A 21,798-nucleotide genomic window follows, 5' to 3' on the forward strand; every position below is an offset into this window, starting at 1 on the left:
TTTTCTCTCATATTCATTATATAGTTTATTTATTTATTTATTTATTATTTTAATTAGTTGATAACCATACACCACCAAATTCTTCTCCACACTTCTGAATTGCAAAAGATAAAAAAAATTGAAATTGGTGTTGTTATCAGTCCTTCCCTGCGAATGATACTCTTGAAAATACTCGACAACACACTTCTACTTGCAAATCCAACCAAATCTAGCACTTCAGTTCATCACACTTTTACCCTTGCCTGAATATCCTTCTTCAGAATTCTTCCCTGTAAAGTTAGTACATAACAAGGGATGAGCTTATAAAGCTCAGTAAGCATATACGTACGGTTCAACTGAGTTTTATTCACAAAACTTGGTGAACCAAATCAATATTTCATCAGAGTCATCAAAACAGTTTCACACACCAAGATGAGTATGAGTATTCAGACACGTTCAAAAGTTCACACGTTCTACTGTTGGGGATCCCAGCCCGATAAATAATTGGTTTAGCTTTCCTTTCCGAAGGAAGTATCACACTTAACTTCCCAAAGGAAGCATAACACACAGAACAAATGTAAGAATACTCATTTCTCATCAGAAAATCATCAACAAAACGTTCACTAAAACATTATAAAATATCAACAGTGAAGGGTATAGTATACACTTACAGTGCACAATGTTCTCGAGCCTCACAACCTCGTTCCCTAAAATGTTCACACATTTATTTATTATTATAAGTCACACCTATATCAATTCTCTAACTAACACTAACCTAATTAAGATAACTAAACTAACAAAACTAGAAAAATAAATCACAATTAGGAATAAATAAGTTGACGTACCAAATTTAGCAGCTACGCTTCCTAATTTTAGTAAGCCAGCATGTGTTGTGTATATATAAGGAGAGGAGTGACTTTCCTTTTTATTCTTCTCGATGTGGTACAATGAGTATGGTTTTAAAAAAAATACCATTTGGGTGGCGACAGGGGTGACGCCAAGAGGTTGGCGACAGGGCGGCGCCTACGGCTGGCGACAGGGCAACGCCTGCCTCGACTGACGTATTTTTAACTTAATAGCTAAGCTCTTCCTTATATTCCTAAGAATGTATTATCATGTTCTCGATGTGGTACAAAGGTGGTTGTAAGGAAAGAAGTTTTGAATTGGCGACAGGGGTGGTGCTCGCATCCACGCGAGAGGGGCTGCGCCTGCGCCTAAGCGACCGAGGCGGCGCTTGGCTTACATAATTGTTGACTCAATAACTAGACCACTGGTTATATTCATGAGAATATATCATTATATTCTCGATGTGGTATAAAGGTGGTCTAGAGAAAATAAGATTTGAACTGGCGACCGGGGCGGCGCCAGACTCAGCGACGGGGGCGGCGCCAACCTCAAATTACTGACTTATAAACCAAGTCATTACTTATATTCATAACAATATAACGTTATGTAATCGATGTGGTACAAAAATAGGGCAGGGCGCTCTAAGGGCGTTGGCAAGGCGCTCCAAGGCGCTGCTGTCTTATGGGCGCTAGCAAGGCGCTACAAGGGCGCTCCAAGGCGCTGGTGGCTTACGGGCGCTAGCAAGGCGCTACAAGGGCGCTCCAAGGCGCTGGTGGCTTACGGGCGCTAGCAAGGCGCTCCAAGGAGAAGAAATTCCAGGGAGCTAGCAAGGCGCCAGCTGGGCGCTACCAAGGCGTCTGGGGATTCACAAGAGATGCATGGCAAAAATCAACAAATTTTTGTTAGACATTGTCTCGACTCTTGATATATATTCTTATCCTTGCTCTTTTCTTTTATCGATGTGGGTTGGGAGTTATTCTATTCAATATAGATGTTGTGCTACACCACATTAAAATACACATTATGTATTATTCAACTAAAATGGATTCAGGATATTACAAATTGTTGAAGTCTTGGAACTAACATATCTCTATAGAATATATCTCTTCAAACAAAATCAATCATTTCTTGAAATCGGCTTTACAAACTCTTACGACAATTTTTGATGAAATTAATCTCTGTCAAACGCTGATCCCTGATAAAATTTGAGCTTCCTTTTGTGAGATTAAACTACGATAGCATCAAATATATCTAACATCGTCACCTAAAATTATATATGTTATCGGGCAAAAAATTAAAAATAAAATTATAAAAATAATCTTCAAATAATCTATCCGCCTTTGACATCTACTTCATCTACATCAACTTCTAGTATTTTCATTCTTTTCAGAGGAACAAATTCTTCAAAGAACTATCCGTCATCAATATAAAAATAAATTGAAGCTATACAAATAATGTAGTGAAATCTGACCAAAATTATGAACACAATATGCGAGTTTGCTTTGTAAATCACTCTTGCACTTCTTTTTTTTTTCATCACTACTCCTTTTTTTTGCTTTGGATCAACTAAAAATATCTCCCTCCAAACTTTTACTTATTCATCGACACTTAGGGGTAGATAAGTCATTGGGCCATCATATCTTTCCTCGTTTAATTAGTATGAAATGCCTTACATTTTGCGGGAGAAAAACGCGGATAAGCTTATCTTTCGTAGAAAACTTTCTATGACTCCATCCAACGGTTGGGAAGCCTGTTGCGTAAAATACTAATGTGCAAGTGTACACAATCGCAAACAAGTAATATAGTAATAAATACCAGATATCGTTCCTCAAGGACTATTTAAACGTATCAATCACAAATAATATCTAACAGTCTAGTTATCGAACACAATAAATTGTTGATGGTTTTTTTTATATTAAACTAAATTAACCAACTAAAATTATACTAAAGAGCTTAACGAGTTTCAAATATGAGAAAATAAGTCAGGATAATTACTTCCCCCTAACACAAGAATATCGGTAAAAGAGTCGCGAAATATTGCAGCAAATCAAAATTTACTAGCTAGAATTCAATGATCATAGGCTTCTCTCGAAATCACTATGGTATAATTCCTATAAATAAACTAACATATGTCTATGCCAATTTAATATTCGGAATCCAATTAAGCATCAATTCACAAAGCTATGCATGGTCACAATATATGTCTATACCGTAACTAATTATAATCAAAAGATATAATCATGCACCATTCAAGTCTTGTGTCAATTAATCATAACCCTCTCAGTATTATGATTAACTCGATAACCCACTAAAGCTGATCAGACAATAGCAAGTATTAACATGAAAAACACTTGAATAAGTAAACCACAAAATCGCATACAATACTCTTTAACAAAACACCAAAATCCTCATGCTAGGGTTCCATAAAAATCCCAACTTTATACAATTAGTTCATACTCAAAATATCAAAATCAACCAAGAATAAGAAAAACATGTTCATGATAACAAGAGTTAAGGAGAGAATTCTAAACAAAGAGATGAAGAAACAAATCCACTGAATGTCTTCAATGGCTGAAATCTCTTCCGCCTTGCTTCTACTTTTTCTCTTTGCTCGAGCCTCCACTCTCTATCTCGGCCGATGTCTCTCTCTAATTCCTTCTGAATACTCTACCCTAATAGCTATATTAAAAGTATTTTTAATGAATTAATGAAAATACAAGGAGATTTCCTAATCAGAATAGAATTCCAAAAGTGGAAATTCGCAGTTGACTTTTTGACTCTGATTCTGGGCTGATTAGACTGGGATAAAAATGCAAGTCCACCTCTGAATTAAAGGCCTTGTTCTAAGCTTCGCGTGGGCTCTTGAATCGCCTGATTTGGACATCTAGAACTCCAGATATGGCCCAAACAGTGAATGCTGCGCAGCTAGCTTCAAAATCCGAATTTTATTCGAATTAAACTCCAATTCTTGCTATTTAAACTCCAATCCATATTTGATTAGAATTCCTTGCATCCTACAATAAAACATTAATATTTATTAAATAAAAATCCAATTAAATACAAAATAACTAAAATACAGGGACAATATTAGGATAAAATGCACGCTTATCACATCCCCACACTTAGTATTTTGCACGTCCTCGGGCAAAGAAAAAACAAAAAACTATGTCTAAACTAACTAGTACCACTTCCGTAGGTGATCACGGTTGCATTTGGCATATGCAACAAGCCCTTTAAACCCCTAGACAGCTCTAGTGGACGAGTAAGGTCTCGTGAGGGTTTATAGTGAATATACCCACAAAATCCATTTTTTTGTGTGGCAAGTCTCAAATATGCACATACATGGATGCAAACTAAATGAATATATCACAACTCTAATCATGCAAGTATCAACCTTGTTAACATATAATCCTCAAAAAATACAACAGTCAAGGTATTCATCTATCTCACATATTAGTCATGCTACTCTTTCATTGCAAATGCGGAGTGCATCGTGTGTGTTCAAAATGCTCTCTAGTGAAACAAAATAGAGACCAACAAACTTCAACAGAGTCTTAACCATGAGTCATTAATCAGAATAATGCTTAAACACTCCGTTACATTAGAGTCAACTCTCGCTTAGGGTCACCAAGGAACTTCCATGCCTCTCCTATTTTTTTTTTTCACTACCTATTATTTGGTGTGTAAATGCTCAGTCTAAGGTCGGGACGCTTCTCAGGGTAAGTGAGTTACGACCACCATAAGACTTCACCAACCAAATTGTTCACACATGCAATTTAGGTGGCTTATTTGACCGTGCAATGGTTGAGATCCCTAAAGATTTATGCACTAATACCCATTTAGCGAGTGTTGGGTCAGCAATCCCAAACCATAAAAGGCTTTAGGTTACTAGGCACAAAGTCCCCTCAGACTTAATTACTCGAGTATTAATGAGCCCAACCTAGTCAATTATACCACCGTTTTTTTTTGTGAACTTTATTGCTACTATTTTCTTTTTTTTCAATTTTTTTTCTTTCTTTTTTTTCTATTTTTTTTCTAGAAAGGCATGTATATCCTAAAGTGCCCCCTTACTTAAGAATCATAGACTCTAAGCTCAAAAGGGAATAGTCAAAATTCTACGCCCGGCTCATAGCTAAAACTCAAGAAATAAGCTAGTCTAAAATCTTGTCTCTAGAGCATTATATAGTGTAATTAAAATTTCCGCACAAACAACTTCTAAGCATGCACAACATCACATATAATCAAGATTACTAACCGAGACATTATGCAAAATTAAATCATCATAGGATGTCAACATGGCATAACAAACATTCATGGAATTATGAAAATGCACCTAAAAATAAAATAAAATAAATGCTCTATAAAAAAAAATATGCATCTATATGCTTTGCAATTAATGCAACTAATATGAATTTTCTAAAAATGAGACAAGGCAATATATAATTAATTAATAATTTTTTTTTAAAAAAAATCTAACTAAAAAAATATTTTTTTTTTATGTTAAAAACCCCTCCCCACACTTAAGTGGCTCATTGTCCTCAATGAATTAACAATAATATAAATATATATAACATAACGTAATATAATATAATTATAATATTAATAGTAAATAATAATATTATAAAAGAAATTAAGAAGAAAACTCCCCCGAAAGATGCTTGAATAAAGTTGTGGCAGACTCAGTTTTGTCACATTGGATGAGTTGACACAGTGGTGGTGATGTTGATGAATAACCCATGGCGCATTTCTGGCAGTGGAGAGATGCAAATGCAGCGCTAAGTTTCATCCAAAAAAATTACATGCTAATGGGCTGGATTAAAGACTTGGGCTCGGGCCCAGAATATGGGCTAGTGAAATGGATGGGCTGGACATATGAATGAGCCCAACAAACTTAACATGCGAAAAGGAGCTGATGTGAGGCAGTTGATTTCGCACGCGCGGCATTAAATAGCACGCCCAGCAGCAGGGAATTCAACAGACCTCCTGACTCCAGTAGATATTGCACGGCCAACAGATGATGGTGCCGACCGTGCCAAACCCACTGTTCCACTTTTTTAAAATTCTGTCTTTTCTGAATGAAAGCCCCACACCCTGCTTATGAATTTCCAGCACTTCTTTCATAAATTAATAAAACACTAAGTGTCTTAAATAATTACTCACGTATCTTTAAAAATTACCTGAAACACTTCACAAAAATTCATCAAAGCATCTTATGGGAGAAAAAAATTATATATATATATATATATATATAATATCGAACTTCCTAAAATAATAATAATAATAATAATATTAATAATATTAATAATATTACCAAAAAATAATATATATTATCTAATATATTAACTTACAAAAACATTGGGTTGTCTCCCAAGAAGCGCTTTTCTTTAACGTCTTTGGCTAGACGTACCTTCTTCTCAAGACTCTACCAAATCAACAGAGGTCTTGTCACGAGCAACTCGACCTCCCTAGTAATGTTTCAACCTTTGTCCGTTCACTTTAAATTCACCCCCTTGATTATCACGCAATTCCACAGCTCCATAAGGATACACCTTGATGATAGTGAAGGGTCCAAACCACCTAGATTTCAACTTACCAGGAAATAATTTTAGCCTTGAATTGAATAATAAGACTTGTTGCCCCACCTCAAACACTCGAGATTGAATGTTTTCATCATGCCATTTCTTTGTCTTTTCCTTGTAGAGCTTAGCATTCTCGTAAGAAAAAAATCTGAGTTCCTCTAACTCATCAAGCTGTAACATTCTCTTTTCACCGGCCAGTTGCATGTCAAAATTTAAATTTTTCAGAGCCCAATAAGCTTTATGTTCAAGCTCAACTGGTAAATGACACGCCTTCCCAAAAACTAAGCGGTACGGGGACATAACCAACGGAGTTTTATAAGCAGTGCGATAAGCCCAAAGAGCCTCATCCAATCTTGTAGACCAGTCCTTACGGTTCGGATTCACAACCTTTTGAAGAATACCCTTGATTTCTCTATTGGACAACTCAGCTTGCCCATTAGTTTGAGGATGATAGGCTGTGGCCACTTTGTGTCTCACATTATACTTAGCCAATGTATTGGACAACAATTTATTCACAAAGTGCGTACCTTCATCACTGATGATTGCTCGTGGAGTTCCAAAGCGAGTGAAGATATGTTTGTCCAAGAACTTGACGACAACCTTGGCATCATTAGTAGGATAGGCAGCAGCTTCCACCCATTTAGAGACATAATCAACTGCCACTAAGATGTATTCATTTTTATAAGAAGGAGGAAACGGGCCCATGAAATCAATTCCCCACACATCAAACAACTCTACCTCAAGAATATTTGTCAACGGCATCTCATTCCTTCTTGATATATTTCCAACCCTTGACAACGATCACATCTAACAACATAGGCATGAGCATCCTTAAATAAAGAAGGCCAAAAGAAACCAGATTGTAGTACCTTCGCAGCTGTGCGTTGTCCACCAAAATGTCCACCAGAAGGAGATGAATGGCAGTGGAAAATAATATCTTCTACCTCATAGTCGGGAACACATCTTCTTATCATCTGATCAGCACCTTGTTTGAACAAATAAGGCTCATCCCAAAAATAAGATTTCATGTCGTGTAAGAATTTCTTCCTTTGTTGGCTAGATAGATCTGGTGGCATCAATCCAGTAGCTAAATAATTAGCAAAATCAGCATACCATGGTGTAAAATCAGAGAGTTGTACCTTAAACATTTGCTTATCCGGAAATGTCTCTTTGATAGGAATCATTGAGGAAGATTCATCAATGTACTCCATTCTCGATAAATGGTCAGCCACTTGATTTTCTACACCTTTTCTATCTTGTATCTCGATATCAAACTCTTGAAGTAGAAGCACCCACCGAATCAATCGAGGCTTTGCGTCTTTCTTTGCAATTAAATACTTAATTGCCGAATGGTCAGTGAAGACAATCACTTTCGTGCCAACCAGATAAGAGCGAAACTTGTCAAAGGCAAATACTACGGCAAGAAGCTCCTTTTCAGTCACCGTGTAATTCAATTGATCTCCAGTCAAAGTACGACTTGCATAATAGATAGGATGAAATACCTTGTTCTTTCTTTGACCCATGACTGCTCAGCATCACACATTAATTCAAATGGCAAGCTCCAATCTGGTGCAATGATAATAGGTGCAGAAATCAACCTTCGCTTTAGCTCCTCGAAAGCCTTTAAACATGCTTCGTCAAAAAGAAAAGGAGTATCATTCTCCAATAACTTGCAAAGAGGCTTAGAAATTTTGGAGAAGTCTTTAATGAACCGTCTGTAGAAACCTGCATGCCCAAGAAAACTTCGAATGCTCTTAACAGAGGAAGGAGGAGGTAACTTCTCGATGACTTCAATCTTCGCCTTATCAACTTCAATTCCCTTCCTTGAAACTTTATGCCCCAAAACGATTCCTTCCTTCACCATAAAGTCACATTTTTCCCAATTGAGTACAAGATTGGTGTATTCACATCGCTCCAAAACCTTCCCCAAGTTATAAAGACAATCATCAAAAGAATCCCCAAATACTGAGAAATCATCCATGAATACCTCTAGAAAGTCACCAACCATGTCTGAGAAGATAGCCATCATACATCTTTGAAAAGTTGGAGGGGCATTACATAGCCCGAATGACACCCTTCTGAAGGCAAAAGTACCATAAGGACAAGTGAAAGTAGTCTTGTGTTGATCTTCGGGAGCAATTGTTATCTGATTATAGCCAGAGTACCCATCAAGAAAACAATAATACTCTCGTCCAGCCAGTCTATCCAACATCTGATCAACAAAGGGCAATGGAAAGTGATCTTTTCTAGTGGCTTTGTTCAGCTTCCGATAATCAATGCAAATTCTCCAACCGGTGACTGTTCTCGTAGGGATCAACTCGTTATTTTCATTTTTTTATCACCGTGATTCCACCTTTCTTTGGCACACACTGAACTGGGCTCACCCATGCACTATCCGAGATCGGATAAATAATTCCAGCATCTAGCCACTTAATTACCTCTTTCTTCACCACTTCCTTCATAATAGGATTTAGTCTGCGCTGGCCTTCAATTGAACTTTTGGCACCATCTTCCAACAAGATTTTATGCATGCAAATAGAAGGGCTAATACCTTTGATATCTGCAATACTCCACCCGATAGCTTTCTTGTGATTCTTTAGAAGCTCAACTAATTTCTCTTCTTGAGAAAGAGACAATTCAGCAGAAATAATAACAGGCAAAGTGGAAGAAGGTCCCAGATAAGCATATTTCAAATGAGAAGGAAGAGCTTTCAATTCTAACTCTGGTGGTTCATCAATTGATGGCTTAGGAGTCTTGAACACCCTTGACGACAGATCCAAGGACTCAAAGCGCCCCCTATTTCTTGTAACATGTGAATTAGCTTCTGGCCAAGCCAAGAGTTCAACACTATCATCTTCCTCTTGGGAAACATTCAATATTAATTGTTCCAAAGGATCATGAGAAGAATTAGAGTCTAATTTATCAGAAATTAGCTTATCAAATATGGTGATAGCTGAGCAATCTTCTACATCATCAGAATATTTCATTGCTTTAAAGACATTGAAAGTCACCTTTTCATCTTGAACCCTCATAGTTAGCTCTCCGTTTTGCACATCGATTAGAGTTCTTCCTGTAGCAAGAAATGGTCTTCCCAAGATAATGGGAACCTCTCGATCAGCCTCATAGTCCAACACGATGAAATCAGCAGGAAATATGAACTTGTCTACCTTAACCAGAACATCTTCAATCTTTCCCTCTGGATGAGCAAGAGATCTATCAGCTAGTTGAAGAATGACAGTAGTAGGCCGAACTTCTCCAATCCCCAATTTTCTGAACACCGACATAGGCATCAAGTTTATGCTAGCCCCCAAATCACATAATGCCATCCCACAATAAGAGTCACCAATAGTGCAAGGAATAGTGAAACTCCCTGGATCTTTCATCTTCATAGGCAATTTATGTTGCAAGAATGAGCTACACTCCTTTGTTAAAGCTACAGTTTCAAACTCCCCCAACCTTCTCTTCTTCGTAAGAATGTCCTTCATGAATTTCACGTAATTAGGCATCTGCTCAAGAGCCTCTACAAGTGGAATATTAATGTGAAGCTGCTTCAAAACATCAAGAAATTTCTTGAACTGAACATCCTGTTTTTGCTTTTGAAAACGTTGAGGAAATGGAGGTTGTAGCTGAATATTTGATTTCTCAGAAGAAGACTTTGGTGGAGATACCTTGTCATTCTCGATTTCCTTACCTGCAGAATTTTCCTCATCGCCACTCGGTTCAACAGAATCATCTTGTTTCGTATCAGTAGCAGTGTTCCCCAAAACCTTTCCGCTTTTCAATGCCATGGCTTTACAATGCTCATTTCCAACACACTTAGGCTTTTCGGTATCACTAGGGAGAGTGCCATGTGGTCGATTCCTTAGCTCATTAGCTAGTTGCCCAACTTGATTCTCCAAGTTTCTTAAGGATGCCGCTTGACTTTGGACCAGAGCTTCAGTTTGAGATCTACTAGCTTCATTCTTGATGATGTACTCCTTCAACATATTTTCAAGTGAATTAGACTGAGGTGCTTGTTGAGAAAATCCGGGTGGATAATTGGACTTTACGTTGCCATTTGAAGTTCCAGAATTTGCCCCTTGATTGCTCCAAGAAAAATTAGGATGTTGCCTCCATGACTGATTGTAAGTATTTGAATAAGGGCCACCCTTATTTTGATTTCCCATGTAAAAGACAGATTCTGGATTTGAAGGACAACTATCATAAGTATGAGCCTCACCGCAATATACACAAGAAACATTCTTGGTTTGATTAATCTGTGAACTGAGGGATTGCTCCTTCGATTGATTATTGCCCATGCTCAGATTCTTGAGCATATGCTCCATAGATGCTAGTTGAGCCTTCATCGAAGTTATAGAGTCCACGTCATAGATTCCAGCTACCTTTTTACCTGTTTGAGCTCTAGAAGATGACCACTGATAGTTGTTGGTAGCAATTGTCTCAAGAATTTCATAAGCCTGATTATAGAACTTAGAGAGAAGAGCCCCATTTGCTGATGCATCCACCACCATCTTTGTTTGAGCATTGAGACCATTATAAAAAGTCTCCATCTGAATGCAATGAAGAATACCATGATGAGGACATTTTCTGAGTAATTCTTTAAATCTCTCCCATGCATCATACAAAGATTCATCATCCTGCTGTTGAAAAGAATTGATCTCATTCCGAAGCTTTGCATTCATAGTGGGAGGAAAATACTTGCTCAAGAACTTTTCTGTCAAATCATTCCATGTTGTGACTGATCCTGCCGGTAAAGAATTTAGCCAGGTTCTAGCTCTGTCTCGCACAGAATAAGGGAATAATTTCAAGCGCAAAGCATCTTCAGGTACTCCTTGAAATTTGAAAGAATCACTGATCTCCATGAATAGACGAAGATGAAGGTGAGGATCCTCGGTAGGCATCCCACTGAATTGACCAATAGTCTGAAGCATTTGGAACATGACCGGCTTCAACTCAAACTGTGTTGCTTGAATATTGGGTCTTATGATCCCCGAATTTAAATCTTCGAAACGGGGTGCCGCATATTGCCGAATAGCACGATCTTTATCATCCACAATAAATGCACCCGCTGGAATGTCTCCATTATTAACGTTGTCATCCATAGCTACTAGTGTTTGCTTGATCTTGCGTTGTGCTTTTCTTCTTTTATTGAATGTTCACTCAATTTCAGGATCAAAATCAAATACCACTGGGTGTCTTTCGCTCATGCACAAAGAGACCTGATGAACACAAAAAAATTTACCCCCGTTAGAACAGAAGTAACAAAAACCAAACTGTGAGAATATCAAATTCGCAATTAATAACTAAAATAGTCCCCGGCAGCGGCGCCAAAAACTTGTTGCGTAAAATACTAATGTGCAAGTGTACACAATCGCAAACAAATAATATAGTAATAAATACCAGATATCGTTCCTCAAGGACTATTTAAACGTATCAATCACAAATAATATCTAACAGTCTAGTTATCGAACACAATAAATTGTTGATGGTTTTTTTATATTAAACTAAATTAACCAACTAAAATTATACTAAAGAGCTTAACGAGTTTCAAATATGAGAAAATAAGTCAGGATAATTACTTCCCCCTAACACAAGAATATCGGTAAAAGAGTCGCGAAATATTGCAGCAAATCACAATTTACTAGCTAGAATTCAATGGTCATAGGCTTCTCTCGAAATCACTATGGTATAATTCCTATAAATAAACTAACATATGTCTATGCCAATTTAATATTCGGAATCCAATTAAGCATCAATTCACAAAGCTATGCATGGTCACAATATATGTCTATACCGTAACTAATTATAATCAAAAGATATAATCATGCACCATTCAAGTCTTGTGTCAATTAATCATAACCCTCTCAGTATTATGATTAACTCGATAACCCACTAAAGCTGATCAGACAATAGCAAGTATTAACATGAAAAACACTTGAATAAGTAAACCACAAAATCGCATACAATACTCTTTAACAAAACACCAAAATCCTCATGCTAGGGTTCCATAAAAATCCCAACTTTATACAATTAGTTCATACTCAAAATATCAAAATCAACCAAGAATAAGAAAAACATGTTCATGATAACAAGAGTTAAGGAGAGAATTCTAAACAAAGAGATGAAGAAACAAATCCACTGAATGTCTTCAATGGCTGAAATCTCTTCCGTCTTTGCTTCTACTTTTTCTCTTTGCTCGAGCCTCCACTCTCTATCTCGGCCGATGTCTCTCTCTAATTCCTTCTGAATACTCTACCCTAATAGCTATATTAAAAGTATTTTTAATGAATTAATGAAAATACAAGGAGATTTCCGAATCAGAATAGAATTCCAAAAGTGGAAATTCGCAGTTGACTTTTCGACTCTGATTCTGGGCTGATTAGACTGGGATAAAAATGCAAGTCCACCTCTGAATTAAAGGCCTTGTTCTAAGCTTCGCGTGGGCTCTTGAATCGCCTGATTTGGACGTCTAGAACTCCAGATATGGCCCAAACATTGAATGCTGCGCAGCTAGCTTCAAAATCCGAATTTTATTCGAATTAAACTCCAATTCTTGCTATTTAAACTCCAATCCATATTTGATTAGAATTCCTTGCATCCTACAATAAAACATTAATATTTATTAAATAAAAATCCAATTAAATACAAAATAACTAAAATACAGGGACAATATTAGGATAAAATGCACGCTTATCAAAGCCATTTGTCAGATAAACAATCTCTGAAAAGTGATTATCATGGACCAGAACCCTAAGTACTTTCAAATTTCCTCGATAAAATTCTGAGTACAGCTAACTAATTGAATAGTAATAATATTAAATACATTTCTATTATTTAACTGTAACGTACAATATAAATTGTTTTTTTGAAACAAAATTTCAGTTATACATTTTTATCAAAAATTGTAAATTTTCAGTTATAATCAACCAACTCGATCAAATGCTTCCTCTGTCATAGGGCACGCCTTGAGCACAGGCTTTACACAAACTTCGACTCGACCCTACCTTCTCGGATACCTCATTCTATAAGCGGTTTAGAGCATCTCTAAGAGATTCCGAAATGAATTCTTAAATCAGTAAATAAAGAGTATGATCATAAATAGTACTCCAAAAGACTCTTAGTGACACAAGGAGTATAAGAGCATCTCCAATAGCCTCTCTATAGGGGCTCTTAAATTGATATTTGAAGAAGATGGTAGTTTTTGTTGCTCCAATAGGCTCTCTTTTTTTTCTTTTTTTTTTGTAAGGTCTACATACTCGTAGATGAATTGTATCGAAATACAATAAACCGCATCCTAGATTTTTTTCTTTCAAGAAAGTTTACCATCTAACCGAAAGTCATGTAAACATAACTCCGGACGCTAAGACGATAAAGCTTAAATGAATAAGAAAAGAAAATCCAAAAGGATTGTCACGAACTGCTTGCTTCCAAAATAACCTGAAAAAAGAGACACATCAAACAAGACATGATTAATATACAAGAAAATTAAAAATATATGTATATATATTGTATTTTATATATATAGAAAAATAATAAAAAATGTAAATAAGATATTAAATCCTAAAAGAGCAGAAATAGTGAATATATCAAAATACAAAGAAGATAAGAATTAGAAATAATTATTAGATCTAAAAAAGAAAACTAACCAAAGGTTTCCCTTTGGTTAGACATCTAAAAATTTAATGAATCAAACTTAATAATAATATAATAGACTTTTAACTTAATAATATTATTATATCTAAAAATCCTTTGGTTAGACACATAAAAGTTTAAAAATTTAACTGAGGAAAAAATAGAGTTTACAAAAACAATTAAATATATTACCATCAAAATGGTATCACAAGCCATAAAAATGGCACTGAAAGCCATTAACGACACAATAAAGTCATCAATAATGACCCCCCATAAATGGTACTAAATATTCATAAAGAATATTTATTTAATTACAATCACAATTTAAAACGTCACTATTATAATTAAAACTAATAAAGAAAGTAATTGATTAAAAGCATATATTACTCAAAAATAATTGACCAACTTTCAACACATTTAAAGAGCATATTAACGAAAAATTAAAGACATATAAATTAAAAAATTCTTGCCTGAAATATAATTATTAGCACACAAAAATTAATCTTGTAATGAACACACAAACATTCTAATTAAAACATTTAGTGAAAATTCAAATTTCAAAGTTAAACAAATTAAGAGAGTCAACTCGCCATTCATAAAACTAAAAGTATGATCAACAAATACTACTATTAAAAACAAACAATATCCAAAATTACAAAGTTAAGACTAAAATCATGCAAAAATGTCAATCCGAAATAAGTTAAATTCAACAACGCGCACTAATTACGTCACCACCACCACCATCCATCCAAGAACGGCAAACAATCATTTGACACACTAGCGAAAAAATTGAGACTCGAAAAAATATGATACATAACACGTAAAATGAAACTAATCATATAATATAAGATTGAATACACATATCCAATCTCCTCAATTTTGGACAAAAAAGACTAAAAAATAAAATATATCGAAATAAGATACGTTGTTATTCGAACAAAAAAGATTCAAGAGCACAATTTTACCTAATCATGAAAAAATGAAATATGAACCACACCACAATAATATATATATATATATATATATATATATATATATATATATATATATATATATATATATTGTAAATTGTAAATCACTCAATGATCACTTAATCATTTTGTGTTTTGAAAAGATCACACTTTTTTTTCCGATCCGAGTCATGAACGAATCTGAAAAGAAGGAGACCCCACGATGATTAACAAATCGATCAGAACGGTGTTAAACATACATCTTAAAGAGTGAAAATACACGTCAGGAGCGATTTCTTGAGACATAGATCGGAAGAAGATTTATTCCTTGTCGGAGATGACTTGATGATGACCAGCTTTCCTCATCGCTCTTAAATTTACCGGCATGATCGTGGAGAAATTCATCTTCACGTGTTGAGAATCGATCGAAACACAGATCTCCAAACTATTTTCCGGTTCTGTTGCGATCGGCTCCTTTCTAAGCATGAGTCATAATTGCTCCAATAGGCTCTTAGTCACTCTTAAATTTCCTAAATTTCTCTTCTCTCTCCTCACTTGTAAGAGCTACTAGTCACTCTTAACTAATATTTTATAATAAATGTGTAAGGAAGCATTCTCTCTCCATCCACTTTCTTTTGTACTTTTATGCACATGACTTGCTTTTAATAATAAAAAACAATTTGAGGAGTGAATATAAGAAGTGTTGTTGGAGTTGAACCCACATTAAATCACTAAGAGCTAATATTTTATATTATATTTAGGAGTGAGTTAAGAGACTATTGGAGATGCTCTAAGTTATCAAATATAACTTATACTCTCTGTATAAAATAGAAAAGGGATAAAGAAAATATAAAATGAGGACTAGAATATCGGAACACAAGGAGTATAAGTTATCAAATACTCCCTCTGTCCCATTTAATTCTATACGTTTCTTTTTAACTGCTCGACACGCATTTCAATGCTCTTATAAAATATAGTTCCGTAACTTCTTTTTGAGATTTTCTTTTTCTGTATAAAAATATAACATCCAAACTTTAATACAGAAAAGAAAAATTTTAAAAACAAATTGCATAACTACACTTTGCAGGAGCATTAAAGTCCGTGCCGCGTCCCCGTCCCCCAATGTATACAACTCAGGGGGACGGAGGGAGTATAAAATAATATAAATAAATTTGATGAAATATTTATTTAATCGAAATTAACACGAAAATAAAAAATTCGTTCAAAAAATAATTTATGCTGAATTTGTATTTTTTTTAAAATTTTATATTAAGTTTTGGTTCGTTATACACTTCTTTTTATAACTTCTGATTACAGACTTCATATCCGGCCAAACTATGTATAATTTCAAATTTCCATAGCTCAGCATGTTGGCATGTAGTATTTGAAAATGGGAGTAGGCCAGGTGGAGCGTAGCCCATTGACAACAACGCGGACATAAAAGTGAATTGTGATACTGTATCTTTAAATTTTAAATCTTGATGTTATATTTTCCGAAAGAACGTATGTTTATGTGACAAATTAGAAAATGATTTGAATTTTGAAGTAGAAAACCTATTAAAGTAAGAAATTTTGATGAAGTATTATAAATTATTGTTTCAAAGATAATTTTTTATTATATAAAGTTTTTTTTAAGTAAACTATAATTCTTAATGAGTTAAAATATTAGAGGTGTATTCAATTGAGATTTTAAATGAGTTTTTTTATTTATGAACTCCGAGAATATTCAACTCGAATTTTAGAAGACGTATCAGAGTCTTAGAATATTTAATTAGAATTTTAAATTATATTATAAAATCTAATGGTATTCAGGATTTTAAATTATGTTTTACAGTTTGATGTTATTCATTTGAGATTATTTTTATTTAAAATTTGATGGTATTCAATTATTAATGAGTTTTTTTGGATTTCATAGAATGATAAATTTCGAGGGATTGCTGAATGTATGTTAAAATATTTCAAACTTCATCAGAATTCATGAAAATTTGAAATATTAAATTTAAGAACTTTCGCACCCACATTTCATCGCATAAAAATAAAATCAAATACAACAATTAAAACCCATCGATTATATAAAATTCACTAAAATCAATTTTAAATTAGAAGGGGTCTGCAGATAAAACTAAAACAGAAACATGTCCTCCCTCTGTTAGTTCCGTCCCCATTTTTGTTCTTGTGTTGTTGTCAACGTGATACAGCGATTACTTGTAGCATCACCCACCCTGCTCCCTCCACATAAATCAAGATTTCATCTTCAATCCTTAGCAAAACCCAATTCAGGTACTCTCTCTCCCTCTCTCTCTCTCTCTCTCTTGTTTCTTATCTTCATCATCTATTATTAATATATCTGTTTTAGTTTACAGATTTCAAATTAATATGATTATACCCTGATGTGAAAGTGTTGAACTAATTCGTGGGGTGTTCTTTCTAGTCATGTCAAGAATAGAGGCTAGGAAGAGAATGGGGGAGGATGGTGGCAAGGGGAAATTGTTAAATGATATTCAATCTTTAAGTAAAGCTTTAAACATTGATAAAACCCAACCAAACACTTCTTTGAAGAACCCCTCTAAATCAAATTTCAAGGACACTAGTAGTAATCAGGAGCCTTCTTCCAAGGACAAGAAGTCCATGTGGAGTTGGAAGGGATTTAAGGCTTTGACCGGGGCTCTCAACAAACGATTCAATTGTTCTTTCTCCCTTCATGTTCATTTGGTTCAAGGCTTGCCGCCTGAGTGTGATGGTCTTAGTCTTCGTGTTCATTGGAAAAGACGGGATACGGAATTCACTACTCGTCCAGCCAGGGTTTTGGATGGAGTTTCTGAGTTTGAACAACAATTGACACATGTGTGTTCGGTTTATGGTAGTAGAAACGGGTCTCGCAGTTCGGCAAAGTATGAGGCCAGACATTTCTTGTTATATGTATCTGTGGTGGGGCGTCCTGAACTCGATTTGGGAAAGCATCGGCTTGACCTTACTAGGCTGCTACCTCTTAATTTGGAAGAATTGGAAGAGGAGGATAGCTCTGGGAAGTGGACTACCAGTTTTAAATTGTCGGGTATTGCTAAAGGTGCAACCTTGAATGTCAGTTTTGGGTATACGGTCGTTGAAAATAATGCTGTTAGGCCTGCTACCCACAGTGATCTCCCTAGGGGATTGAGTTTGAGGGAGAATAGGGATGATGATAGTGCACTAAGGCGAGGTAAAACCCTTCCTAGTAGGTCTCATGTGTTGTCTCATTCGGTAAGAGAAGTAAAGGATCTGCATGAGGTTTTGCCAGCAGCAAGGTCAACACTCTCTGATTCAGTGAATATATTGTATCAAAAATTTGATGAAGAGAAACTAAGTATATCAGTTGAAAAACCTAAGCTTCAGTATATGAAACCAAAATCATACACAGATGACACCGAGGAAGACAATGTTAAAACCCAGTGTGAAGTTAGCGCCCAAAGTGAAATACCTGACCTCGAGTATATGAATACAAAATCATACACAGATGACGCTGATGAAGACAATGTTAAAACCCAGTGTGAAGTTAGCGCCCAAAGTGAAACACCTGACCTCGAGTATATGGAACCAAAATCACACACAGATGACGCTGATGAAGACAAAGTTCAAACCCACTGTGAAGTAACTGCTCAAAGTTTGGAGGAGCATAATACAGTATTGTTGACTGAGGAAAAGGTAAAGCTGGGGTTGGATATTGTGAAGTCTACTGTTGGTTCCCTGCAACATAATCTTGATATTAATGTTGGCAGCCCTGATAGAGTAGCTTCCGAGGAGGACACCAAGATACAAGAATCTCAGGGTCACATTGACGACTTTGTGGAGACTGACTTTAATTTTAAGGAAGATGACTTCTGCAACACAGATTCTCTCATGAAAGAACTTGAATCGGCGTTGAGCAGTGTCTCAAATTTACTGAAAGAAAGCTCTGATTCTCAAGAAGACGAATGTCAAATTTTAAGCGAAGAGAAATATTTAGGGGCTGAATCAATTGACAAAGTGAGTGGCGTGGAGAAGTCTATCAGCATGGATGATGTCACAGATTCTGCTGCTTGTGAATTCTTAGACATGCTGGGAATAGAACATAGTCCTTTTGGCCTGAGTTCTGAGAGTGAGCCCGAGTCCCCTAGAGAGCGTCTGCTGAGACAATTTGAGAAGGATTCTCTGGCCAACGGCTGTTCGCTATTTAACTTTGATGATGAATTGGATATGACAGAATTTGGTGATGATATTCTCTCTGGATCTGGTTTGGGGTCCATCTCTGAAGACGTCCATCATTCATCAAAAGGGGAACTGTATGAAAATGCCAATGTAGATACTCAAGCATTAGGGAGAAAAACAAGGGCCTCTGTGTTGGAAAATATGGAGACGGAAGCATTAATGCGGGAGTGGGGTTTGAATGAGAAGGCTTTTCAGTGTCCTCCACCTGATAGCTCTGGGGGATTTGGAAGCCCTATTGATCTCCCTCTGGAACAGCCCATTCCACTGCCATCCCTTGGAGAAGGCTTAGGTTCAATTGTTCAGACTAAGGATGGAGGTTTTTTACGCTCAATGAGCCCCGAGCTTTTTAGGAATGCAAAAGTTGGTGGAAGTTTGGTCATGCAGGTTTCTAGTCCTGTCGTGGTACCTGCTGAAATGGGTTCTGGAATAACGGAGATACTACAGGGTCTGGCTTCAGTTGGAATCGAAAAGCTTTCGATGCAGGCGACTAAATTGATGCCTTTGGAAGATATAAGCGGGAAGATGATGCAACACATCACATGGGAGGCTAACCCCAGTTTAGAGGCCCCCGAAAGGTTTTTTTCTTCTTTTTTTGTAATAGTGTTTTCTGGATTTACTTCTGATTCATATTATGTGTATGTAGTTACTTTTACTTATTTGAAAATGGTATTATATACTTACTCTCTTCTTTTTCAGACAAGTTCCGCTGCAGCAGGATTCTGAGGTTGACCGAAACCTATACTCTGGAGAAGAAAATGCGAAAAGAAGTTCATCTCGTCTCAGGTCAAGTAAGCGTTCATCCAATTCGTTTAATCATCATGTGGACTCTGAATGTGTATCCCTAGAAGATCTTGCTCCTTTGGCGATGGACAAGATTGAAGCCCTCTCAGTGGAAGGATTGAGAATACAATCTGGCTTGTCAAATGACGATGCACCTTCAAGCGTTACCTCACATTTTACTGGTCAATCTTCTGCTCTCAAGGGAGAGATGGTCAATATTGGTGGCTCATTAGGTTTGGAGGGTGCTGGTGGCCTGCAACTGATGGACGTCAAAGACAACAGTGATGATGATGGGGGTTTAATGGGTTTATCTTTAACTCTTGATGAATGGATGAGATTGGATTCGGGTGTAATTGATGATGAAGATCAAATCAGTGAGAGAACCTCGAAGATTCTTGCGGCTCATCATGCTACTCCCGGTGACAGGTTTCATGGGAAGTCTAATGGGGATAAAAAACGAGGTAAAGGCTCCAGAAAGTGTGGTTTGTTAGGGAACAACTTCACAGTGGCATTAATGGTGCAATTACGTGATCCGTTACGGAACTATGAACCTGTTGGTACCCCAATGCTTGCACTCATTCAAGTTGAAAGATTGTTTGTCCCCCCTAAGCCAAAGATATACTGCAATGTTTCAGAGATTAGGCCTTACATTGATGATGAAGATGAGTCTGAGCCTACAGCGAAGGAAGTAATGGGAGAGAAGATGCAAGAGGAGGAAGTGATTCCAGTGTTCAAAATCAATGAAGTTCATGTCGCTGGGTTGATAAGTGAGCCTGGTAAGAAGAAGGCTTGGGGTTCTAAAACTCAACAACAGTCTGGATCTCGTTGGTTGATTGCTAATGGAATGGGAAAGAGCAATAAATTTCCAGTAACGAAATCAAAGGCACCTGCTAAAACTTCTCCAGAAATGACTAGAATACAACCTGTGGAGACTTTATGGAGCATCTCGTCTCGGGTAGGGGCTAAACTGAAGGAATTAGCTTCCCTGAATTCTCCTATTCGCAATCCAGATGTTATCATCCCACAGAATGATACTCTCAAGTTACACTGAGTGAAGCTGCCGTATAAGTGTCCATGTTTCATCTTTTTTTAGTTTTGTGGTCAATGGCTGTTGTGAAACATTGTGAAATATTGCAGAACTGGTTTCAAGAATTAGTTGCAAGTTATATAGAAACACACCAAGCTTGCATAGAACATACTTACTCAGATGTCAATGGGGGATCTGTAGCTTCGGGTATGCAGACAAACCTTTGGACCCCTTTGTTTTATTAAAATGGAAGGCCCTGCTTTCATATTAGTTATTACTCCTTCCGTCCCCCTCAATTGTTTACATTGGAGGGGGACACGGAGACCAAGACAATATATAAAAAATGGGTAAAGTTAGATGAAAAGTGGGTGAAGTGGTGGGACCTATCAATATTTAATAATAGATTTGAGATAGTGGATAAAAGTAGTGGGTGTAATAGTAGTTTTTATTGTTAAATATGAGATAGTAGGGGAAGATAGTGGGTGTAATGATGGGAAAAACTTGCTATTTATGGTAACGTAAAGAAATGAGAGGGATATCCCAAAATAGTAACTGTAAAGAAATGAGAGGGACAGAGGGAGTAAAAACCAAGGTGAGGTTGCATATGATTGTGTAGTACCTTGTACATATCGAAGTGCCAGGCCCTTGTTCTTCAGTGAACATGCTTCAGTTTGTGGAGTTTAGTTTTGGGCCTTTAGGCTATGCAGCCTATGCTTATCCAAGGAAGTTAAGTTTCTTAAAATTCTCTCTCACAAAGGAATGCACTTGGTTTGACTAATGA

The 21,798-nt window shown here is 36.3% G+C and overlaps 1 protein-coding gene and 1 non-coding gene across 4 annotated transcripts; both read left to right on the forward strand.

The window, feature by feature from the left end:
- The first annotated feature begins 10,970 nt into the window (after positions 1 to 10,970).
- Positions 10,971 to 11,077, forward strand: LOC135148154 (small nucleolar RNA R71). Its single transcript, XR_010286046.1, has one exon. It is a non-coding gene; the product is annotated as a small nucleolar RNA R71 (small nucleolar RNA).
- A 6,011-nt stretch (positions 11,078 to 17,088) lies between these two features.
- LOC108196168 (protein PLASTID MOVEMENT IMPAIRED 1-RELATED 1) lies at positions 17,089 to 21,296 on the forward strand. 3 transcript variants are annotated; one of them, XM_017363321.2, is made up of 3 exons: positions 17,089 to 17,266; positions 17,343 to 19,785; positions 19,907 to 21,296. In XM_017363321.2, exons 2-3 carry the CDS (start codon positions 17,420 to 17,422, stop codon positions 21,039 to 21,041), a joined length of 3,501 nt encoding a protein of 1,166 aa, XP_017218810.1. In that variant the 5' UTR covers positions 17,089 to 17,266; positions 17,343 to 17,419; the 3' UTR covers positions 21,042 to 21,296. The 3 variants fall into 3 exon arrangements, with proteins under 3 accessions (XP_017218810.1, XP_017218808.1, XP_017218809.1); XM_017363319.2 differs by having other exon boundaries at positions 17,350 to 19,785; XM_017363320.2 differs by having other exon boundaries at positions 17,418 to 19,785.
- The last annotated feature ends 502 nt before the right edge of the window (positions 21,297 to 21,798 follow it).

Source organism: Daucus carota, chromosome 7 (assembly GCF_001625215.2).
Source record: "Daucus carota subsp. sativus chromosome 7, DH1 v3.0, whole genome shotgun sequence".
Taxonomy (NCBI): domain Eukaryota; kingdom Viridiplantae; phylum Streptophyta; class Magnoliopsida; order Apiales; family Apiaceae; genus Daucus; species Daucus carota.

What these genes read in the sequence shown, in the direction of transcription:
- LOC108196168 (XM_017363321.2), top strand. Translation starts at nt 17,420, where the DNA reads ATGTCAAGAATAGAGGCTAGGAAGAGAATGGGGGAGGATGGTGGCAAG. An exon ending in AGTTTAGAGGCCCCCGAAAG is followed by an intron (nt 19,786 to 19,906) that starts GTTTTTTTCTTC and finishes CTTCTTTTTCAG; the next exon opens with ACAAGTTCCGCTGCAGCAGG.